Raw genomic sequence first — 23837 nt, forward strand, 5'->3', positions numbered from 1 at the left:
CCACTTAGGGCAAATGGGATGGGAGTCCCCTTGCTCCAGATTTTAAATCTTAGCTAGCTTCTCCCATGCTTTTCTTAAATGGTTTGTGTAACCAAGGGAATTTAATAGATGAGATTATCTGGTAAGAGAAAGATTGGTTTACCCCACCCTTTCCTGTTTGTTTATACATCCTGAACTCCACTATTCGTTGTATGGAGACCTGTGAGATTTACACAGCTTTAAATGCCTCAGGAAAGGGCGGAAGTTTGTTACATTCTTTCTCCACCAGCATCCTACCTCCCAGGGAGGGAGTGGGGCAAGGCCTACGACCAAGGGGAGGGTCCAAGCCCGAGGATCACTTGAGTAGAGCGTCCCCATGCCAGGCTTTTCTACTGCTCTTCCCTTTCACTGTGTTTCTGTCTCGGGTCCATCCTTGACTTCACTAGTGGCTGGATCTGCTGGGGGCTGCCCTGAGGGGGAAGCCGGAGTCGTCCCCCGAGGCAAGGATTCCTTTGTCTCCCAGTCTTCGGCTCGACGGCGGGGCTGCAGGTCAATACTCTCACATCAGCCCGGCCCTGCCCGCCACAGGCCGGTAGTCTCGACAGAAAGCCAGGATTCCGCGCTCGGGAGCGACACTCAGGCCTGGGCACCCGCACTCTCGATGCTCGAGTAGAAGCCGCGTGGGAACCGGCGGGGGCGCGACGACTGTCACCGCGCAGGCGTCAGTCTTCCCTTCGGGACACTGCAATTCCCATAAGGCCGTGCAGCGGCATCCCCTGCGCCGCTAAGGCCCGGGAGCTGCGCCCGCTGCGACAGGGCTCGGGGACGCTCGCCGCACTGCATTATGGAATACACAGTCTAATAGAAAACGTCCTGGGGCACAAACTCCCAACCAAGCCCACGTGTTTACCTTGTGCACTGGGGGGACGTCAATGAAGAGTAGCTACCAGATTTCGTCATAAAACGGCGACCAGACAGGCGGCGCCATCTTCGAACTTGGACTTCCGGAAGGACTTTGGTGAGGGTGAGTGTGCAACAGCGGGATGTGCGGGGCCCCACGATTACTACCCCCCCACCCCACTTCTTTTTCGGTAGCACTAAGATATTGGGAACCAACTCCGGCTCCGCTTTTCCGCCTCTGCACAGCATCGCGACCTCCAGCCCCTAAACTCCTCCGGAAACCGTCGTGGTCCCCACCTCCCTAACCCACGGTGGCAACCGTGCATCCCCCATCTCTGCTCTCCTCGGGTCTCGCCTTCTTTCCCCACGCGGTGTCCGTAACACCTCATCCTGTGTCCCGGCCGCGGCGCTGCCTACATTGCAACCCTCGGACTCTGCGAACCTACCGTAGTCCTCAGCCTTACGAAACTCAGGGCTCGCTTCCCGAACAGGCTAGTGGTGAAAGCTACCCCACGCCCAGGACTGAGAAAGGGCAGGCGGTCACCCCTAGAGTGGTAGCGGGTCGGTCTTCTCATTCTGCTGTGTTCCAGCCTCTTCCTCGGTGAGGCTCTTCTAACCCTGGGGGTTGTGCCCCGCGCGCTGCAACCTCATTGGCGCAGCCAGGGGCCAGTTATGTTTCCCAATCTAGTCCTTTTATCCCGCAGCAACTTGGCTTTCTGTTGGGGAAGGCAGAGGTGGTGACTTCAGCTTCACCCGTGGTAACTCACTTTGTTAGAGGGGTGCAGGGTATGGCCAAGCCTTATAGCCCCAGGGGCATATTGTTACACAAACCTGTCATTCCTGCGCCTTCGTCTCTTTTGGCCACCCCTTCTTATCAACTGTAGTATTGTTTTCTTAGTAATTTTCTTTAAATTGATTTAATTTTAAGATTTAAGTGCTTTAGTCTTGATCTAAACAATGTAGATGAAACCATAGGTTTCATGGACTAGTTATAGTTTTTTTTTTATATATACAAGTTAAAATAAAAACACAATTAGTCAAATAAAATCGTTCATTTTTGTATCTCAGAAATCATCTTGCATACCACCAGTTGTACCATAGGAACACTTTGGGAAACAATGTATTAGACCAAACAGTGTGTGTAAAGTAATTCCATACTTGAGGAGCAGTGTTATCTAATCATTTTCCACATCTGGGGAGATCAGGCTGGCAGCCTTGGAGCAGCAGGGGAACCAGACAAGTTGGGGTGCAGATGCAAAGTCTTATAAACTCTGGTACACATTTACTCAACATCCCTTACTTGTGTCCAGAATTTGCATTGTGAAGTCAAAAATGGAAATTAACCACAATGCCATGCCTTCTATGAGAAGTGAATCCTTATAGAGATTTTTGTACCTTGAGAAGTTAGTTGTTCAATCAACAAAGGTTAATTATTGCGCTTACCACGTACCAGGTTCTGGATACAATAGTCAGATAGACAAGATCCCTATCTCTTGAAACTTTTAAGGAAGATAGATATGGAATAAGTAAATACCCGTATCTCTTATGATAAGAAAATTCCAGATGGACTAAAGAGCTACATGTAAAATCCAAAATTAGAAAAATTATTAGAAGAAAATAAAAGAAGATACTTTATATCCTGATATTATATCAGTAGGGTAGGAAATGCCTTTTTAAGACACAAACAGGGGAATTCCCTGGTGGTCCAGTGGTTAGGACTCTGCACTTCCACGGCAGGGGGCACGGGTTCGATCCCTGGTCAGGGAACTAAGATCCCCGCATCATGCAACATGGCCAAAAAAAGAGACACAAACAGAAGCCATAAAGGAGAAGACTGAGAAATTTAACTCATAAAATTTAACTTCAGTTTGGCAAGAAACATGAGCAAAGTTTTTTTAAAAGGTAGATACAGAGAGAAAATATTTGCAACATAAATAACTGCACAGATCAATAAGGAATGATCAATTTGTCCTATAGAAATATGGGCAAATTATGTGTATTGGCAATTCATAAAAGACATAGATGTCCAACATATAAAAAGAAGTTGCTAATCTCAATTATTATCAGGACAATGCAAATAAATACAGTAGGGAAGAATTGTTTCAACCATCAGACTGGCAAAAATCAAAGATTGACAAGGGGTGGTAAAAAGGGTATACCCATTTTTACAGTTAGTAAGAGTATAAATTGATTTTCACCTTGGTGACCTGTTTGGCAGTATCTGTTAAATTTTGAAATGTGTATACCCTTTAACCCAGTACAGTAATTCCACTTCAGATGATTATTCTAGAAAAATAATTTCTCATTAATGAAGAGATCTATACTAGAATATTCATTGCAATATTATTTGTAATAATATTATAATCCAATTGTCCATTAAATGGGAAATATCCAAATAAACTATAATCCTATGGAACACCATATAGTAACTAAGAAGAATGAAAAAGATGTATGTGGGAAAATGATATGGAAAAATCTTTAAGACATGTAGAAATTCTCTTAACTGATTCCATTTAACTAGCTGCCTCTGTTAACTGACATTCTCCATTTCCTGTGTAAAGCATACAAGCTGATGCCCATGGCACAATGAATTCTCGAAGCCTGTAGGTTTTTTTCCTATAGGCCTGGTCACTAACTAGTTGAACTGAATGCTTGCCAAGAGTCATTGTATTGGCTCGAACATTTTTAATATCAGTTGATTTGTCACTATGTTTATATAATTGTGACATATTTAAATTTTAAGGAAATTTGAGTATGTAAGAGTTACTGTTTCTATTAAAAGTAAGTTGAAACATGGCAGATATACAGGTGTTTTATTGTTATTCTTTATATTCTACACTTATTTTATAAGTATTTTGTATCAACTAAAGATTTTATAAAAACAATTCTGAAAAAGAAAAGAAAGCAAACTAAACTGAATACTTTGGAGAGACAAAAGTGGTGAGTTTGCAAACCAGCAAAAAAGCTTCCAAATAGGTGTAAGACAACTGTAAAAGACTGAGGAAATTTTGTAAACATCTGGAAGGTTACTGCACTTGAATTGCTTCTCAAGAAAAGAGAATGTTTCAAGAAACAAGTGGTAAGGAGCCTTGGTGCTGCTGAGAGGTCAAGTTAAACGAGACTGAGAAGAGTTTATTGGACTAATTGACACAACAGTTATTGATCACTTTAGCTTCAGTGATGAGTTGAGGGCAATATCCTAGTTAGGATGCAGCAGGGTAATTAAAACGTCAAGGGCAGACAACTCTTAAAGTTTGACTGTGAGGGGCAGGAGGATATTAGTTGGAGAACTGTGGGTTGAAGGATAGTTGTATTTGTGTTAAGATGAAAATTAAAAAATAGTTAAATGTTGTTTATTTTTTAAATTTTATTTTATTTATTTATTTTGGCGAGGCACATATTTTATTTATTTTGGCGGGGGGTGGGGGGGTGGCACCATACAGCATGCGGGATCTTAGTTCCTCCACTAGGGATTGAACCCGTGCCCCCTGCGGAAGCGCAGAGCCCTAACCACTGGACCACTAGGGGATTCCCGTTAAATTCTGTTTAGAAGGAGCCAATGGAAAGGAAAAGGATAAACATCTTCAGTTTCTTTGGGTGGGGCAGGAGGGGGCATGGGACTAGAACACAAGTGGAAAGTTTGGCTTTAGAAAGTGGATGAGGTGCTCAGAGGCAGGGAGTGTTAGGTTATCTGACAAGAAATTGAAGTATGGTTTTTGATTGTTTCAGAAATCTGAGGCTAAATTATCTGCTGAGGACTAGGGGATCAGACATTGGAGGAGAGAGGGTATGGGAGCTGATTAGAGAGAACGTGTGATTGCAGTGCTCAGCTACCTTAGATGCTCCCGTGGAGAAGATGGGTGATTGGTTCATCCAGGCTTGAATTTTGCCGGGCCTATGGAACAAAAAGACAAAAAGAAAGGAAGTTTGTAATATCAACAAGAGTCTGATTAAAATAAAGGAGTCTAAACTACATGGTATGTGGCTGACATAGGGAGAAATTGGAGAGATCAGTGGATTAATTAATATGGTTAAAGAATAGATACAGTGATAGTAGTTGAGCAATCTAGCTGTAATGATGGGAGGTTGTGATCAGATATTGGGTGTCTTAGTGATTTTAGAGGTTAAAAGGTTTTATATGCTGACAAGTTTCAGGTGTGACAGTGGAGTGACTAGCAGTGATTTAGCTGAATGTTATGAGCTTGGAAGGAACAAGGTTTTTACAAGATGGGGAGGACTATTGGTCAAGAATTGACACTGGAGAGGAATTGAGAAAACACTGATCCTACTTTCTACCCTGGGGTAAGTGGGATGTGAGAGAATGAGCACCCTCCATTTGAGAGCCTGGAAAGCTAGAAATTTCATTTCCTGGAATTTTTCCATCCAAGATTCTGAATATGATTTAGGCCTTGCCAATCAAATGTGCTCTTGAAGAACTCAAATTTGGACTTGAGTTTAGAGAGGAGGCAGGCCAGAAGGCATGCATTTTGCTGTTGCAGGTTGTGGCAGTGGTACGGCTCTGGATCTGGGAGCCAGAGAAGAGTCTTCCTCAGTTGGTCACTTTCTGATTATTGCAGAGGCAGCTTGTTTACAGAGCCATCAGCTATGGCAGGGGCTTCTTCAGCCAGCTTCTGGCTCCCCACCATGGCAGAGGAGAAGCCATGTGGTTCTTGAACCAGCATCTGTAAACAACTTCTCAATTTGACAAGTACTTGTTCCTAAACGTTTTTTCCCCAACCCTTCCAGTGATCCTCTATGCAGGTCGTTTTCAAACTTGAGTATGCATCAGAATCACCTGAAAGGCTTGCTATAACATGAAGTGCTGGCCCCATCCCAGAGTTTCTGATTCAGTAGGTCTGGGGTAGGACTGGAAGTTTGCACTTAACTGACTTCCAAGTGATGTGCCAGTTCTGGGACCACCCTTTGAGAACCACTGATGTGAACCATTTAATACCCTGTAATAAATCCCTTTTATTTATCATGTTTCTGTCACCCTTGTGTTGTTTTTTTTTCTTTTTTCTTTGTGTGTGTGTGTTTCCATTATTTTTAATGATCTTTTATTATGTGGTCTTTTAGAAAATTCCTTCCGTTTCTTAGCCCTATTGGGTATTTTGGAAGCAATATAGTATACTGTTTTTAGTTCTATTAAACATCTAAATGGTATTAGTAGGGAGTTCCCTGGTGGCCTAGTTGTTAGGATTCCAGGTTTTCACTGCCGTGGCTGGGGTTCAATCCCTGGTCTAGGAACTGAGATCCCGTAAGCCACACGGTGCCACCCCCCCCCCCCAAAAAAATGGTATTAGTAAACCTATATTTTTCAATTTGTCAACCTTAGAAGCAAAATTAAGATACTTCTTCTTTTGCCCCAATCTACTACAATCAGAATATTGGTATTTTTACATTGTGGGGCATTGAAATTTTTAATTTATAGTCTGTTCTATACCTGTAGTTACCACAGTTAATGATGTGTCACTGGGTTAAATCCTTACTACCAGCCTTTTAATAACACAAGTTCTCCACTAGAAAGTTCTTTATATTGATTTATCTTTCATTGGCTAAATTAGGTCTTCAAGTGGATTTTTTTAGAAACTTGCATATTTAGAATGTCATCCCATTACCTTTACATGAATGACAGTTAAGTAAAGAATTCTCTTGATCCTTTTAATGTTTCTTTATCTTCTGACATCAAATGTTTCTGAGAACTCTGAGGCTGACCTGATTTTTTTCTCTTTGTAGGAGAAATTTAGTATCTTCACTTGTATTTCTTGGTCTTGATGAGTATTTACTGATTTTTGTCTCCCTTTTGCACCATAAGCCCTTTTGATCTATAGACTGAGATCTTCCTTTATGTTAGGAAAGTACGCATTTCTAGTTTTCATTTCAGGAAATTTTCTTTTGTTAGGTCTTTGAACATTTTTTTTTCTGTTCCCATTTTTCTTCTCTCTTCTTCAGGAACATCAATTATTCATATGTTGGCTTCCCACTTTCTCTTTTCATCCGTATCATCTTCTCACTAATCACTTTTATCTCTTTACAACCTGTGGTTTTTTTCAAACATGTCTTTCATATCACTGATTGTCTTTTCAGTAGTACATATAGTTTCAGCATTTTGCTTCTCCTCTGGTTTTCATTTCTTTGATTTTATTCTTTTACTCAGTTTCTTTCCTTATGACTGCCAGCTCATTTTTTTTTTTTTTTTTGCCTTGCCATTGTTTTATCTCTTCTTTCATCTCTTAAATCTTGGATTCCACAGTCTCTTTGGCTTTTTTGAAAGAATAGAAGCTTTTGTTGGAAAATTTCTTGTTTTCTGGAGGCTTTCTTTGAAAGGGTACTTTTCACCTTTTTCATTTGTGTCCTTTTTATTCTTTCCATAGTAACTATGCATAGGTCCCATTGGATCCTTTTTGCTTATTACTAATTTTGAATGGAGTAGTTCTCTCAGGGTTTGCTGTTTACCAGAGAACAATGTAGGTGGATTCTCATTGACCTCTATTTACCTTGATAGTGTTATATTATATCCCTAGCATATGATGTTATAATGTATCCTTAGCACCTGAGTTAAAGAGTTGGCTATTGTTATAGTTTATAATGATAGACTGTAGCTTCCTCAAGAGAGACAGTTGGAAACTTTAATTTGTATGATATTTCTTGTGGTATTTGTATTAGCACACTTTTCCACTGAGGCTGATGAGTTCTTTATCCTTAAGACATATATAGACCTATGGAGAGGTTCCTCCTGGGATCTGAGCTATTTCTTCCCTTTTGTTACAGACAAGTAGGTTTTTCTGGCCAAAAACTGGGCCCTTGCAGAGTTCTATGTTGCTCAGGTTTTTGGTTTGGTAGTCAGTGTGTTGTTTATCTCTGTCAGTTTACTTTGGTCCATGGTTGCACAGCTGGTTTCCTGGGTTTGAAGAAAATGAAGATTCATGACCATTTTTTAGTCTATTCTTCAGTGTGAAAATGGTCTCTTAATTTAGTAGGATGCTCCTTAAATGTCTCATAGGCTACCACCTCCCCCATCCAGCTGAAAGATTGCTAGCAGGACACTAGAGAATTACTTATTCTTAAATAAATCTGTACCTTGACTAATATTCACAAAGATGGATGTCAGATCTCGTCATCCTGTCCTCCTTCAATTTGATGTAAACTTTATAGTATCTGGCAGCTATTCTTTATAGTCTATTCTGGAAACTTGTGGCCCTTTCCTACATTCATAACAGGTGATTTTCTCTCTCTCTCTCCCTTTTTTTTTTTGAAGGGTAGGGGATGATTCATTTCATTGGGTTTCAGGGAGAGGAGTTAAATAATTGTTCACTCACTTTAAATCATCTAAATAAAGCACTTAGTACAATACTTGGCACATAGTAAGCATTTAATAAATGGTAGCTTTATTATCGTTTGTTTGTTTATTGTCAGCTCCACTAACATGTGAGCTCCGTGAGGTCAGGGACCTTGTCTGTTTGGCTTATTGTCATGTTACCAGTTCCTAGAATAGTGCCTGACATGTAGAAGATGCTTAGTAATTATTGCTGTATGAATGAATGATCAGAGAGCTTGGGTTTCTTGTTGGTGGGGAAGGTGGGGGGAGGTTGGAGAAACGGTTGTGAGAAGAGAAAGACAGGAAAGTAGAAAAATCTGAGCCAGTGCAAATAGCTTTTACCTTCTACTCACTTGTATGTCTCTTGTATGCAGGCGCAGCCATTTTAGGGGGTGCTGATGGATCCCTACGGGGTCGGCTGTGTTGCTCTGGAGGAGGCCGGCCCCGTGGGGAACATGACTGTGGTAGACTGTCCTGGACAAGAGGTGCTAAACCAGCTTGATGTCAAGGCCTCTTCAGAAACAACCAATGTGGAGGCTTCCATAGAGACGTCATTACCTACCCCTTTGCCTGGATTTGAGGATTCTCTTGATGAGAGGAGGCTCCCTCCAGAACAGGAAACCCTCTCCAGACTGGAACAGCAAGGTATGTCCCTTGACCTTTCAGCTTTTTATCTCCCCATGCTCAGCTTAAGTTGAACGAGAGCAGGTTGAGCTCATAGGACCTTACAAACCTGGGTATGGTGTAATCTGTTCCAAAGAGGCTTGAGCTCTGGTCCCATCTCACAGACCCATATTCTTCTCTACAGATCTTTCTTCAGAGATGTCAAAGGTCCCAAAGCCTAGGGCCTCAAAGCCTGGCCCGAAGAGAGGTGGTAGGACACGGAAAGGCCCCAAAAGGCCCCAGCAGCCTAATTCTCCATCAGCCCCTCGGGTTCCTGGTCTCTTAGATCAATCCAACCCTCTGTCCACCCCCATGCCTAAGAAACGAGGTCGAAAGTCCAAGGCAGATCTGCTACTGCTGAAGTTGTCAAAAGGCCTAGATCAGCCAGAGTCTCCACATCCAAAGAGGCCCCCTGAGGACTTTGAGACCCCTCCTGGGGAACGACCCCGCCGAAGGGCTGCCCAAGTGTAAGGATTTTGGGGCACAGCTTGGTGGAGGGGGGCTGGGCGAAGGGATGAGGGTGGGGCAGATGCTGGAGAGATGAGTGGACTGTGAGGAGGTGTCAGGTAAGCAGGGGTGGTGTCTGGGTTCTGGGGACTTGAGCAGTCTTCTAGCTCTTACCACAGCAAGTTTATCTGTGGTTAAATTTGTCTATCTGGGAGGTTCCTTTCTGTACCTCATATCCTATCACATTTTTCACAATGTCCTCCAAGTCTTCATTGCAATTTTACTGCCCAGTATATGTCAGTATATATGTGCCCTTCCATTCTTTCCCTTCGCCCTCAATGATCTTTGACTGTGGTAGAGTGAAAAGTGTTTTGGACTTGGAGTCAGAAGACCTGGGTTCAGATTCCACATATGTGATCTGAATCATCTTGGCCAAGTTACTTAACTTTCCTGGATTTCTGTTTCTACATCCATCAAAGGGGAAGGGAAATTAATAGCCACTTCACATGGTCACTGGGAGGATCTAGTGAGATAAGAATCAGCCAAGTGTCGGGCAAAGTGGGCTCTCAGTTAAGTGTCTGTGAGTATTGCTCTGACTCTGCCCTATCCTACAGGGCACTTCTGTATCTTCAGGAACTGGCTGAAGAGCTCTCAACAGCCCTGCCTGCTCCAGTGTCCTGTCCTGAGAGCCCCAAGGTGAGCAGCCCCACGAAACCCAAGAAGAGCCAGCAGCAGGCAGCCTGTCATTACAGAGAAGAAGAGGATGACACTGCACGGGACGAAGACTTCGTTCTCCAGGTTGAGGCTGAAGATGGAGAAGAAAGTGAGGCCCCAAGTGAGAGCTCGTCTGACCCCGAGCCTACAGTGCCCCGGAGCACCGCACGTGGATCCACTTCAGGGGTAACCTGAATAGACAAAGTGAATGGGGATAGCAGGATTATTAGGGGGTCAGCAGGACGCCTAGGAGGAAAGCTTTGGCCTAGTAACTAGGATGGCCAAAACAGGTAAAAGGAAAAAAGAGCAACTTCAAACACAGTTGAGATTGTAGGGGCTGTGGGTGTAACTAAACAAGATTATTCGTTCATATGTTGAGCATCTACTCTATGCTAGGAAACACAAGCATGAATAAGACAAGGTCCTGCTTTACAGAGCTCACAGTGTAATAAGTGCTGCATCAGGAGTGAACAATATGCTTTAGGCATATAGAGGAAGGATGATTAACTGCTTGGACTTCATGGAGAAATGATACTTGAGCTAGGTCTCGAAAGGAATAGAAGTTTACCAGAGAGGATGGTTTTCCCAGAAATTGGCTGTGGCTGCAGCATAGGGCCTGTGGTAAAGTGGTGGGGAAGATTAAACTAGAGAGGATGAAAGGACTAAAATTGATAGGAGCCAACAAAGGGTGTGTGTGTTTGTTTAATTATGGTAAAATAGATAAAACAAAATTTATCATTTTAAAATGTATAATTCGTTGGCATTCAGTGCATTCACAATGTAGTGTAACCATCACCACTATCCATTTCCAAAACTTTTGTCATCCCAAACAGAAACTCTATACAACAGAGGTTTTTAGGTAGAAAAATAACATGATCAGTTAGGAAAATAGATTAATTTGCAGTTGACAATAAAGAAGACAGGTTCAGTTCTCCAGTTCCAGAGGTTGTAAGGGCCTAAATTAAGCAGTGAAGGAAGAGAAGACGGGGAGGCAGATAAAAGAGATATATAAGAGAATTAATAGCAGTTGGGAGTTGAAGGAGAGGAAGGAGTAAGAGTTTCCAGCTTTGATGGTGCTCTCATACACTGAACTTGGGAACACAGAAAGAGTGGGGGACACTGGAGGGGGGAAGGTGGGCAGGCGAGGTGATGAGTTTACTTTCTGACATGTCAAGTTGGAAGTGCTGGTAGATCAAGGGCCATCCTTCTGGAGACGTCTCTTTGCCAGTCAGATATATGGGACCAGTGCCTTACTTCTCCCAGATGCAACATTTAAGGGAGCACCAAAACCCCCAGTAATCAAGATAAATATCTCGATGCAACATTTTTTTTTTTTTTTTTTTTGATGCAACATTTTAAAAATCAAAATTAATGCAACAAATCTATGGTGAAGAAAATATCAAAAATTTAAATAAAGATAGCAACCGTATAATTGATATTCCCTTTTGCCTCAGGCTCTAACATGGCTCAGCACCACACTGAGTCTAGAATTTGTAGAAAAGTTGAGACTGAGTAAAGTTTACATTTACTAAGATGCAGACTTGATAATCAGGCATTAAAATGGTGGTCAAAGCCATGAGACATGGGATGAAATTACGAGGAGTACGTGTATTGAGGGCTGAGGAGACAGAGGGACTCTGGGAAATACCATCACTGACCAAATGGATCAGAGGAGGGAGAGCCTGCGGAGGAATATTAGAGACGAGGGAGGAATAAGGAGAGACTACCCCATAGGGCAGGAGTTTCAAGAAGCAAAAGGAGTCCTCTGAATCAAGTGCCATGGAGACACGCTAAGGAAGATGAACAGAAAACAGATAGCAGGTTTTGCGGTTTTGATGGAGGAATAAGAGCAGAAGATGAAGAAGTCATTGTAATGGTTGAGATACAAATCTTTTAAGATGCTGATAGGTAAAAGGTTGGAGAGGAAGTAATGCCAAGAAAAGTAAAAGTTGGGAAAGCGGTCTCCTGGGGACTTCCTCCAGCTTATACGATTCTCTCCCTTACACTTTCTTCAATTTGATCCCCAGAAGCAGAAGCCACACTGCCGGGGAGTGGCTCCCAATGGCTTACCAAATCACATCATGGCTCCTGTTTGGAAGTGCCTTCATCTCACCAAGGACCTGTGAGACTTGGGGAATGGGGACTGGGGATGAAAGGGTGGTGGAGGAGTGCAAAGGATGATCTAGCAGTGGGGCTGTGGGAAGGGCAGAAGGCACTCACAGGGTAGAACACTGTGAAGACATTCATAACTAAAAGGCACTGCTCCAAAGGCAAGAGCTCTGTTTTTTTTAATTTTATTGTATTTTATTTTTTGGCTGCCTTGGGTCTTCGTTGCTGCGCGGGCTTTCTCTAGTTGTGGCGAGCGGGGGCTACTCATCGTTGCAGTGCGCGGGCTTCTCTTGCGGTGGCTCCTCTTGTTGTGGAGCACGGGCTCTAGGCACGTGGGCTTCAGTAGTTGTGGCATGTGGGCTCATTAGCTGTGGCTCGCGGGCTCTAGAGCGTAGGCTCAGTAGTTGTGGCGCATGGGCTTTGTTGCTTCATGGCATGTGGGATCTTCCCGGGCCAGATATCGAACCCATGTCCCCTGCATTGGCAGGCGGGTTCTTAACCACTGCGCCACCAAGGAAGTCCAAAGCAAGAGCTCTTGAGCTGTGCTGTCCAATACGGTAGCCACTAGCTGCATGAAGCCATTTAAATTTCATTTTCAATTAATTACATATAATTAAAAGTCCAGTTTCTCAGTTGCACTAGCCACATTTCAAGTGCCCAGTAGCTACTTGCAGCTGGCGGCTAGTGTGTTACACAGCACAGATAATAGATCGCTCCCATCATCACAGAAACTTCTATTGGGCAGCGCTGCTCTAGAATTTCTCTCTTCCTTCATTCATGATGCTTCTGTTTCTCCAGCCGAGAACAGAAGCATTCATACTGGGAGTTTGCAGAATGGATTCCTTTAGCCTGGAAGTGGCAATTGTTATCTGAACTGTAAGTTGAAGAAACATCTTTGAAATCTAGGAGGGGGTGACACCACTGGAGACAGAAGGGTAACAGAGGACTCTAGATTTATAATGGGAATCCCAGGATGGATGAAACTCTTCCAAATTTAGGCTATTCCCTTTGCCCTCCCCCAGTGAGGCAGCTCACTACCTGCCCCAGGAGGAGAAGTCGCCACTGTTTTCTGTACAACGTGAAGGACTTCCTGAAGATGGCACACTCTACCGAATAAACAGGTGACGATTGCACATCTTTTTCTGATTCTGGGAGACAGAAAAATGAAAAATGGATGTTGAAAGGGATGATAGATTGGCCCTGTTCTTCCCTTAATGCTGGTCCAATTGGTCCCAAGGGTAGGAGTGCTGGCTAGATCTGGTCAGCCCTCTCGAATTTGCAGTGCTTCTCGCTGCTAGCCAGACTGAGGGAGCCTAGGGAGGTTGAGGGTAAAACCAGTTTTCAAGGTCACATCTACTCAGATAGACCTAGACAAACTGGCCCTAGAGAGAACACTGTAGTAAACTAGAATGCACAACCTGTCATCTTTGAAGGTAAGCCTAGGACTAGACAGACTTTGGGAAGGAAAGGAGGAAGATACAAATGGTGGCTAGGACTGGTTTCACCTGTAGACTGTGACTGATGTTCTGGTGCTTGCTTAAGTCAGTTCACAGGAGCTCCAGGTGGAGCTCCCATTCTATTCGCATTACTTTTCTTTTTCTTTTCTTTTTTAAGAGCAGTTTTAGGTTCACAACAAAATTGAGGGGGTTTTTCCCATATACTCCCTGCCCCCCACATGCACAGCCTCCCCCATTATCAACATCCCTCACCAGAGTGGCACGTTTGTTACAGTTGATGAACCTACACTGACACATCATAATAGCTCAAAGTCCATAGTTTACCTTTGGGTGCACTCTTAGTGTTGTACATTCTGTGGGTTTGGACAAATGTATAATGACATGTATCCATCAATATGGTATCATACAGAGTATTTTCACTGCCCTAAAGATACTCAGTTCTGCCTATTCATCCTCCACCTCCCCCACCTCTGGTTATCACTGATCATTTTACTATCTCCATAGTTTTACCTTTTCCAGAATATCTTGTAGTTGGAATCATACAGTATATAGCCTTTTCAGGTGGGCTTCTTTCACTTAGTAATGTGCATTTAAGGTTCCTCCATGTCTTTTCATGGCTTGATGGCTCATTTCTTTTTAGTGTGAAATAATATTCCATTGTCTGGGTGTATTACAGTTTATCCATTCACCTACTGAAGTCCGTACTACCTTTTATTAACTCCTTTTTTCATCCCATCTTTGACTTTTCTCTAGATTTAGCTCTATCACAGCACACCCAGAGCGCTGGGATGTGTCTTTCTTTACGGGGGGACCGCTCTGGGCTCTGGACTGGTGCCCAGTGCCGGAGGGGGCAGCAGCCTCGCAGTATGTGGCTCTTTTCTCCAGCCCTGACATGAATGAGACACACCCACTGAGCCAGCTTCATTCGGGCCCTGGGCTGCTCCAGCTCTGGGACCTTGGGACCTTGCAGCAAGAAAGCTGGTGAGGTGGGGCTGGGACACTGCCATTGGAGGGTGGTTGAGGAGGAGAGAAGGATGGGGCTGGGCAGGGGAAGGGGTCAAGGCTCGGATTGGGTTGAGACAAGGGGAGCGCAGGCTCTGGCAGCTCCAGGCCCCTCCTTCCCACCCATTCTCCCCACATGCTTTCTCTTCTCAGTCCTGACAACAGAGCCCACTTTGTCTATGGGATTGCTTGTGACCACGGCTGCATCTGGGACCTCAAGTTCTGCCCCAGTGGAGCGTGGGAACTTCCAGGCACCCCTCGGAAGGTACCTCCCAGTTGATTGTGGGATGGCCCTAGGACTCAGAGCCAGGACAAAGGGGCCCTGGGTCTTCCCAGAGTTGGAGGGAGGGAGGTTAGAGAGTGGTGGGTGGAGTTTTTCCAGCAACTCCATGTCATATTTTCAGGGACCAGAACCTGAAAAGTTTTCTGAGAGGTGCCTGAAGGCAGCAAGCCTCAGTGCAGATCTGGTCTCACCCTCTAGGCGCCTCTCTTGCCCCGGTTGGGTCTCCTGGCTCTTGCCTGCTCAGACGGGAAGGTGCTGCTGTTCAGTCTGCCCCATCCCGAGGCCCTGCTGGCTCAGCAGCCCCTAGGTGAGTAGCACAGCAAGGAGAGTGGGGCTGCTGGAGTTGTGGCCAGAGCTTAGCAGGGCCTTTCTGTCTCCCCTGAAACTCCTCCAGGCCCAGTCTCTGCAGTACAAAGCCTTACCGAGTCACTCCTCCCATTCTGACTTCACACATGTTGTTCTTGACCTCATGCCTGCATGCAGTCCTCTCTTTTGCAGTCTTGTAACCGCCCACTTTCAGCACATTACCTTTTATCTACCCCCCTTCCCTGCTCTCCTGTGCTCTCAGGTCTTCCCCCTCTTGCTACCACAGTTAATTGGCTGTGTAAAGAGCTGCTGAAGGCTGAGGCTTGCGCCTGGGGCTTGTCTCCCCTGCCATATTCCTCTTCCTCCCCCAGATCCTGTCCTCCACCTCTCCTGCCCTCACCCACCACACATACACGTAAACACACTCTCTTTGTTGTGAAGAGAGGGAGAGAATATAGAGTTCTCCCTCTATATTCACCTTTGTGAAGGTGAGCACAAAGAGGAAGGGGCAGGGAAATGCAGCTCCTATTTGGTTGAATTTATTTGTTTTTCAACAGCACTGAGTAATTAAAGAAGAGGGCACCTAGGTTTGAACCCTGAGAAATCCCGTTCAGTGGTCTGGTGTTAGGAGTGGGCTGAGGAGGGAGTTGGAGGTGAGGAAGTGAAGACAGAAATGTATAGACAATTCTTTCAGGAAGTTTGGCTGTGAAGGGGATCATATAAATGAGGGCAGTGGCTGGAGGTGAAAAAGGGGTAAAGGGGTGCTTTCCTGGTAGTCAGTGGTTAAGACTCCGTGCTTCCAATGCAGGGGCGTGGGTTCAATCCCTGGCCAGGGAACTGAGATCCCACATGCTGCGTGGCGTGGCCAAAAAAAAAAAAAAAGAATAATGGGTAAAGGAAGGCTTTGGTTTGTTCGTTTGATTTAGATAGAAGACAAGAGTGCATGTTTACATGTGCGTATGAGAGTGACCCAATAGGGAGGGAGAAAGTGGACAGGGCAGGAGAAGGGGAGGGTAACCAAATGAGCCACGCTCTGGAAAAGGAGGGGATGAGACGAGAGCCGAGTGGAGGGATTAGCCATTCTGATAGGAGGAAGGGCACTACCAGATAGAACAGGAGGAAAGGCGAATCTGGGGGCAGATAGAGGCAGGTTCATCCATTTGATGGTGAAAAGAGAAGAGTGTGAGGGAAGGGCATGGTTGAAAGGGCTGGGGGTGCTGGTCTAAGAGCAAGGCCTGATTAGGACCTCAGTCCTCTGGATGTAGAGTGTCAGTTACTGCTCTTCTTCCCTCACAGATGCAGTGAAGCCTGCCATCTATAAGGTGAGTGAGGAACCTGCTACCTTAGCCAAGGCTCCATCTTCTTGAGCCTCCGTTACTGATTCCACAGCGAGTCTCCTTCCACCTGAAAAATCTCCCACCTCCTGCTGGATTAAACAAGGATTGGAGCCTTTGTTCCAAACAGTAGTTATCCCTAATCCTAGCCTTGTCTCTCCTGTCCCTGCAGGTCCAATGTGTGGCAACCCTTCAGGTGGGGTCTATGCAAGCGTCAGACCCCTCTGAGTGTGGTCAGTGCCTTAGCCTCGCTTGGATGCCCACCCGGCCCCACCACCACCTGGCTGCTGGATATTATAATGGTGAAAAGCAAAGCAGAACATAAGGAGCTACCGCTCTTTAAACTTTTATATATGCTTGTTTTTCTGTTGTTGTTTCCTTTTTGATTCAGTGTTCAACATTATATACTTAAAACTATTCATGAAATGTAAAAAAATACAAAGACGAGAAAAAAAGTCACTAGAATTTTTCTACTCAGAAAGAAATAATTGAGTAGATAAACATCATTTCATGCTGCTCTCTATGCAGGTATAAAGATAAAAAGATTAGATGGAGAGATAAAGAATTCTGTAAAAATGGGATCATACTCTAGATACTATTTTAAATTAAAAGGTATTAAGTTTAATTATACTTTAACTTCATGGAAGGAAAAGGCAAGTGAAACTGAAAAATTAGTTAAGCTCCCAATAAATGTTCCTTCACCGCAGAGAGATTAGTTCCATAAAGATACTTTTAAGATTAAAAGGGAAAAAAGTAAAAAATTATAAATAACATTAAGTAATTGGCGTTATCAGGTTGTTATTGCTTTTAAATGACAGTTCCACTTTTAGACACACCAGTAGACTTCCTGCTAGGGTGGTAAGGGAATTAGCACTCTTAACCGCTTCCTGTCATCCTTCTCACGATCTCCTAATTGTGTTTCTTTTGGTGGTCTTGTTCTTACACTGTCAAGGTATGTGATACTCAGTGCTGTTTTGCTATCTTAGTTCCCAGAGTTACTTAATCTTAACTCTATATTGAAAATGATTGCCTGTCTCCACCAGTCCTTTGATCTCCGTCTCCCCCTCCATTGCTGAATTACTTATATTGTTTAGCTGTAATTCACTGTCAGGTTTTTTCAAAAAGGCTCATAGATGCTACATTTCCTGAGTTTATGTATAAAAGGGGTTTTAGCTTCACATGCTTCCCCCAACTTTTTTTTTTTAATTAATTTATTTATTTATTGGCTGCGTTGGGTCTTCGTTGCTGTGCGCGGGCTTTCTCTAGTTGCGGCGAGCAGGGGCTACTCTGTTGCAGCGCGCGGGCTTCTCATTGCGGTGGCTTCTCTTATTGTGGAGCACGGGCTCTAGGCACGTGGGCTCAGTAGTTGTGGCTCACGGGCTCTAGAGCACAGGCTCAGTAATTGTGGCGCACGGGCGTCGTTGCTCCGCGGCATGTGGGATCTTCCCGGACCAGGGCTCGAACCCGTGTCCCCTGCATTGGCAGGCGGATTCTTAACCACTGCGCCACCAGGGAAGTCCCGCTTTCCCCCACTTTTGTTTATTAAATTCTTATTGTTCTTTAATTTGTCTTTCACTTTTATCAAAGTTATACTTTTGATTACCTCGTCCTCTGCCAGCCTGGTCAGGGGTCAGCTTGTTTTGGATCAGCTGAGTTAGTTTCTATTTGTCCATTTGTTTTCTATTCCTCTACATTTTATTGCTTTTGGCTCCTTGCCTGTTCTCTTTGCCTTAGAGCAGAGTTGGCAAACATTTCTCTTAAGGTTCAGATAGTGAGTATTTTATGCTTTGTAGGCTGTTTTGCCATTGTTGGAACTATTCAACTCTGCCATTAAAAAGTGAAAGCAGCCACAGACCTTAGGTAAGCAAATGGGTGTGGTTGTGTTCCAGTCAAACTTATTTACCAAAATAGGCAGCAAGGTGTATTTGGCCCATGGGCTGTAGTTTGCAAACCCTTGTCCTGGAAGGTTTATGCTTTTTAAAAAAATCCCTTTATTTTTATTTAGTAGGGAGTAGAGGACACTGGGTTCATTCAACCTATCTTTCAACTGCAGATCTCAGACTAAGCTATTACTTTTGTTGATGAGAATTGGAACTAATATCAGGTTGAGTCTTCAAACCATAGAGGGAATGTTGGCTAGCTAATCATGATCCCTATAGCCTTTCATAAGGCATCAGGTCTGAGAGTAGAAGACATAGATCCTAGGAGCCAGAGAAAGGAATTAGAACAAGAAGGGAGAACCTGGCTCTAATACCTACGCATTCTGTCCCTACCTCAGGCATGGTGGTTTTCTGGAACCTTCCCACGAACTCGCCTCTGCAGCGGATACGGCTCTCTGATGGCTCCTTGAAGCTCTACCCCTTCCAGTGTTTCCTAGCCCATGACCAGGCTGTGCGTACCCTTCAATGGTGCAAAGCTAACAGGTATAGAATAGGAGAGTTGTGGAGGTGGGAGGTGAAGACTGGGACAGGCTGACTCTTCCAGGCTTGTTCAGATTTGATCCTCTCCCTCTTCTCCCATCTTTCCACAGTCATTTCCTAGTCTCTGCAGGGAGCGACCGGAAAATCAAATTCTGGGACCTTCGACGACCTTATGAACCAATAAACTCTATCAAGCGCTTCTTGAGCACAGAGCTGGCTTGGCTGCTCCCCTACAATGGCGTCACTGTGGCTCAGGACAACTGCTATGCCTCGTACGGCAGGATGGAGAGAGGAGGAGCTCTGGGGGCAAGCCCTAAGGGTTGGGGTGCACTGTGCCAGATTGCTGTGGGGAGAGGAGGGTTGAGGGTTGTTTCACTGAGAGAGTTTGAATTGTGGGGGAAGAAATGAATCTAATCTTAGAAAAAGCAAGGTTTTCTTTTCTCTTTCTCTTACAGTTATGGACTCTGTGGAATTCATTATATTGATGCTGGTTACCTTGGTTTCAAGGCCTACTTCACTGCTCCTCGAAAAGGCACTGTCTGGGTGAGCTCCTCTCTTCCAAACCTTCATTACACAGGAAAACGTTTCCTTTACTCACCTAGTGGTGGTCAGAAAGAGGCAGTAGTGGTTTTTTTGGTTTGTTTGTTTGTTTTGTTTTGTTTTGATATTTTTAAATTTATTTTATTCTTTTTGGCTGCGTTGGGTCTTAGTTGCGACACGCAGGATCTTCACTGAGGCATGCGGGATCTTTTTCGTTGCGGCGCGTGGGCTTCTCTCTAGTTGTGGCGTGCGGGTTTTCTCTTCTCTAGTTGTGGTGCGCAGGCTCCAGGGCGCGTGGGCTCTGCAGTTTGTGGCACATTAGCTCTAGTTGAGGCACGCAAGCTCAGTAGTTGTGGCGCACGTTGGCTTAGTTGCCCTGCGCCATGTGGGATCTTAGTTCCCTAACCAGAGATCGAACCCGCGTCCCCTGCATTGGAAGGCGGATTCTTTACCACTGGACCACTGGGGAAGTCCCAGAGGCAGTAGTTTTGGATAAAAGGAGAAGACAGGTGTGTGGTAATTGTATCTTCAGGGATATGGGTTATGATAAACTCATATTTGTTTGTGCAAATATGTCTCTCCCCCCTCAGACTGTGAAGTTGTTACCAGTTCACAGAACTGAATAAACATGAGTGAATGAATGAATGAAAAATATCTCTCTCTTTCTATTAGAGTCTTTCAGGATCCGACTGGCTCGGGACAATAGCTGCAGGAGATATATCTGGGGAGCTCATTGCAGCTATATTGCCTGATATGGCGCTGAACCCAATAAATGTCAAACGACCTGTAGAGCGAAGATTCGTACGTATATGAATATTTAATAGCAGCACCATCTGTTGGGTCCTAATCCACATGACCTCTCAAATTAGCGCTACCAATTAGCAGCAGAGTACAAATTAGTATTAGGTCTCCCAGCCCTGATATTCTCCCTGGAAGTCTTAGAATAGAGCTGTACATAATTTCCCCTACCCTCGTGCATCTGAACATATGTTTAAACATACTACTTACAGTCTTTCCTGCTCCAAACCAATTTTCTCTCTTTTACTTTTATTCAGTCTTCAGTATTATAGAACCTAATCTAACATTCTTCTTTCTAGCCTATATATAAAGCAGATCTGATGCCATATCAGGACAGTCCTGAAGATCAGGACCACTCTTCTGCTTCATCCGGGGCCCCCAACCCTCCCAAGGCTCGAACTTACGCTGAAACCGTCAACCATCACTACTTGCTCTTTCAAGACACAGATTTGGTAAATTGAGGCCAGGAGAATGGGTGTGGCGTTAGAAAAAGTAAAAAACTTGAGTCCTTGTATAGTAGGGAATCCTAAGGAGTTCCAGCAGAAAGATGCAAAACTAAGAAGCTGCTCGCTTTCTCTCTCCTATTACACCCTCCTCCCCAGGGTTCATTCCACGGTCTGCCCCACAGAGAACCAATACTGCGCATGCAGGAGGGAGAGGGGCAAACGCGGCTCTGCCTGGACCGGCTGCAGCTGGAAGCTATTCATAAGGTAGAAACCTTATCTCTCATCTTCGCCATCCTTCATCTCATTTCCTCCCAACTCTGCGCCTGTGAGCAATGAAATGGGAGATGAAAAGGTAATGGAGACGGTGAAGGGGGGGAAACAGCTCCGGCACTCTCATCCTCCAGAGCATGATAGACATACCTCATTCACTGTCTTCTCATTCCTACCTCTCACCCCATCGTGGTCCTCCTATCCTTTCAGATTGTGGCTCTTTTTTGGTTTGTTTGTTTTTTTGCTCTTACAGCTAAGACTCACCCTAAAGCAACAACTGTGAGCATCTCTTTTGTTTTCTATTCTCTTCACAGGTACGTTTCAGCCCAAACCTGGACTCCTATGGATGGCTGGTCTCTGGGGGGCAGTCAGGGCTCGTTCGGATCCATTTTGTCCGTGCACTCACCTGCCCACTGGGCCACCGTATGCAGCTTGAAAGCCGAGCCCACTTCAATGCTATGTTCCAGCTGGCCTCCCCCACTAAAGGGCCTGGCTTCCCTCCAACCAGCCATCGCCTTCTGCCTGGTCCCTAGTCATGGTCCCCACAGAACACTCAGGATGAAGTCTGCCGAGAACAGTTGGCCCCGTGCACACAGCCATGGGAACTGGGGCTTTCCTGGACAGTGATGCTGCCAGGCCTGGACCTTTAGACCTGCCTCCCCAGGACTCCTTAGATCCCTCTCTTTCCACAGACTTCTTCTGTCATCACGGCCCCCCGCGGGCAGGGGGGTTCTCCCTCCACAAACTCTCAAGTCTCCTCAGCATAAAACTATGACTCACGAGAAACACTCAGGCCTGACCTAGGCTTGGGAGTCAAATTGCTCATATTGAGCATATTGTGAAGTGGGTAAAACTAAGTAAAGGTACTGGGTGTTTTTGAGACCACATGTGAGTGGGTGTTTGGAGAACTGGAAAGGGTATCTGCATGAAGGCTCCTGTCTGACTATATTCCAGGATCCAATATTACTGCCTTCCTAACTTCCTCCTTAGAGTACCCAACACCCAGGCCCACAAGGGGGTGATGGTAATTCATTGCACTGAAGCTGCTTATAGTACTTACTTAACTGAGGAACACACCACAGACACCCGGCCAACAGAACTGGCTCAGATCTTACTTGTTCCTGCTTATGAAATGTTCCCAATCACTGGTCATCTGACCCTTCTTGAGCACTCCTAGACAGTCATTTTTTAAAAATCTTCCTTTATATCAAGTCAAACAGTATACCTCTATAAATTTTACCATGGGTGTTAGGAAATCTAGTCACTCTTCCCTATGATTGCCCTTTTAAGTATTTAAAAATAGCTATCATGTGTTTCCCAAGTCTTTTCTTCTCTAGATTAAATATCTTCAGTTACTTTAACCATTCTTTTACACGTCATGATTTTTGAGCCTTCATTATACTGTCACACTGTTGACTTATTAAACATATTTAGCTACTTTGTTTCAACTCTATAGGAGGTGTTTCAAACCCAAGTACAGTAGTGTATTATAGCTCATCTTGTTAGGGTCCTCTTGTGGGATGTTGCAGACTCACAGTGACTGCAATATTGCCTCTTAAGCAAGGATAGACCCCACAAGGAGAAATAAGCAAACCATAGTCTTGGAATGTATGAGTACAACCTGAGGTTTGGGGCAGGGAGTAGTCAGATGACTTCAGGAAATAGAGAAAAACACATAGCCAGCTCCTATTTAAGGGAGTGGAGATTAGTTCAGTGCCTACCTGGAACAGAACACTTTCGACACTGTAGACTGATTGGCCAAATATCTGGGAACAGCTTTCTGCCTCTTCAGTGTAGGGAACTTAGCATTATGTGAGAAAATCTCCTTTAAGAGGAAAGGAATCAAGTAGTTCAGTTCCTCCCCTGTACAGAAGAGGAAACAGATTTGGAGGCAACCCAGACCGTTAGCAGCAGAGAGACCACAACTCACGTCAATGCAAAGCAGCCAAGTATGCACCATCCTATTGTGCCAGCTCAGTTTATGCCAGTTTTCTTTTTGAGAGGACTGGTAGGGAAGTGCTTTCCATTGCAGAGGAGCTTTGCTCGTTCTACACAACAGCCCCTTAACACTGCCTCAGGAAATCCCACTTTCAGTGGTAGAAAAGGTGGGGCCTGGGGACCCATGTCATTGAGGCTGTAGGTTGGTGTTGGCAGCCCTGCTCCTGCTGCTGGGTCTCTGCCCTAATCTCATCCAAAAGAAAAGCAGGAAAGTGCTTTCAGCCCTTGCTCTCTTTCTCTGCCATAAGCCCTTTTTGCCCCAGGCCACTCCCCTTCCAAACTTTCCTCCTGATATATACTTTATACTATCCATGGGTTCCCGCATTTTTTCTTCCTTTGTGCCTTTGCTCACACTATTCCCTCCTCCTGGAGTGTCCTTTTCCACCATCTCCACCTAAGTTCTATTCATTGTTCAAGGCCCCAGCTCAAATTCCACCTCCACCAAGGGGCTTCCCAGATTTCTCCAGTAAAAATAATTCTCCCTTCCATGTGCTCCCAAGAGAAAAGGAAGGAAAAGAGGTTAAATGAGAGTTTATTAGGCACTTGATCTATTTCAAGTACTTTAGCATATGTTACTTAATTTAACCCTATGAGGTTGGTATTGCCCCATTTTACTTGACAAAGATAAGATTCTGAGAGGTTAAGCAGTCTGAATAAGGTCACATAACTACTGAGTGGTGGTAGACAGTCTGACTTCAGAATACAACTTTCCAACTTAGTACATTTGGTCTCCTATTACTAGTGTAAATTCACTCCTCTAGCATGGTGTTTTGCATATAGAAAGCTTTAGTTAAATGTTTGTGACATCGAGTTCTCTTGCCTCCTTACTGTGTTTTTCCAGTTATCCGTTACA

At 44.6% G+C, this 23837-nt stretch overlaps 1 protein-coding gene across 1 annotated transcript; it reads left to right on the forward strand.

Moving 5' to 3' along the window:
• Nucleotides 1–709: 709 nt before the first annotated feature.
• On the forward strand, nt 710–22327 carry GTF3C2 (general transcription factor IIIC subunit 2). The gene is made up of 19 exons (XM_059893376.1): nt 710–1003; nt 8572–8842; nt 9006–9327; nt 9922–10207; nt 12049–12143; nt 12929–13006; nt 13153–13251; nt 14341–14568; nt 14743–14854; nt 15071–15179; nt 16475–16500; nt 16685–16814; nt 18791–18935; nt 19043–19204; nt 19388–19475; nt 20145–20273; nt 20570–20722; nt 20873–20980; nt 21301–22327. Exons 2-19 carry the CDS (start codon nt 8596–8598, stop codon nt 21517–21519), a joined length of 2736 nt encoding a protein of 911 aa, XP_059749359.1. The 5' UTR covers nt 710–1003; nt 8572–8595; the 3' UTR covers nt 21520–22327.
• The last annotated feature ends 1510 nt before the right edge of the window (nt 22328–23837 follow it).

Source organism: Balaenoptera ricei, chromosome 13 (genome assembly GCF_028023285.1).
Source record: "Balaenoptera ricei isolate mBalRic1 chromosome 13, mBalRic1.hap2, whole genome shotgun sequence".
Lineage (NCBI taxonomy): Eukaryota > Metazoa > Chordata > Mammalia > Artiodactyla > Balaenopteridae > Balaenoptera > Balaenoptera ricei.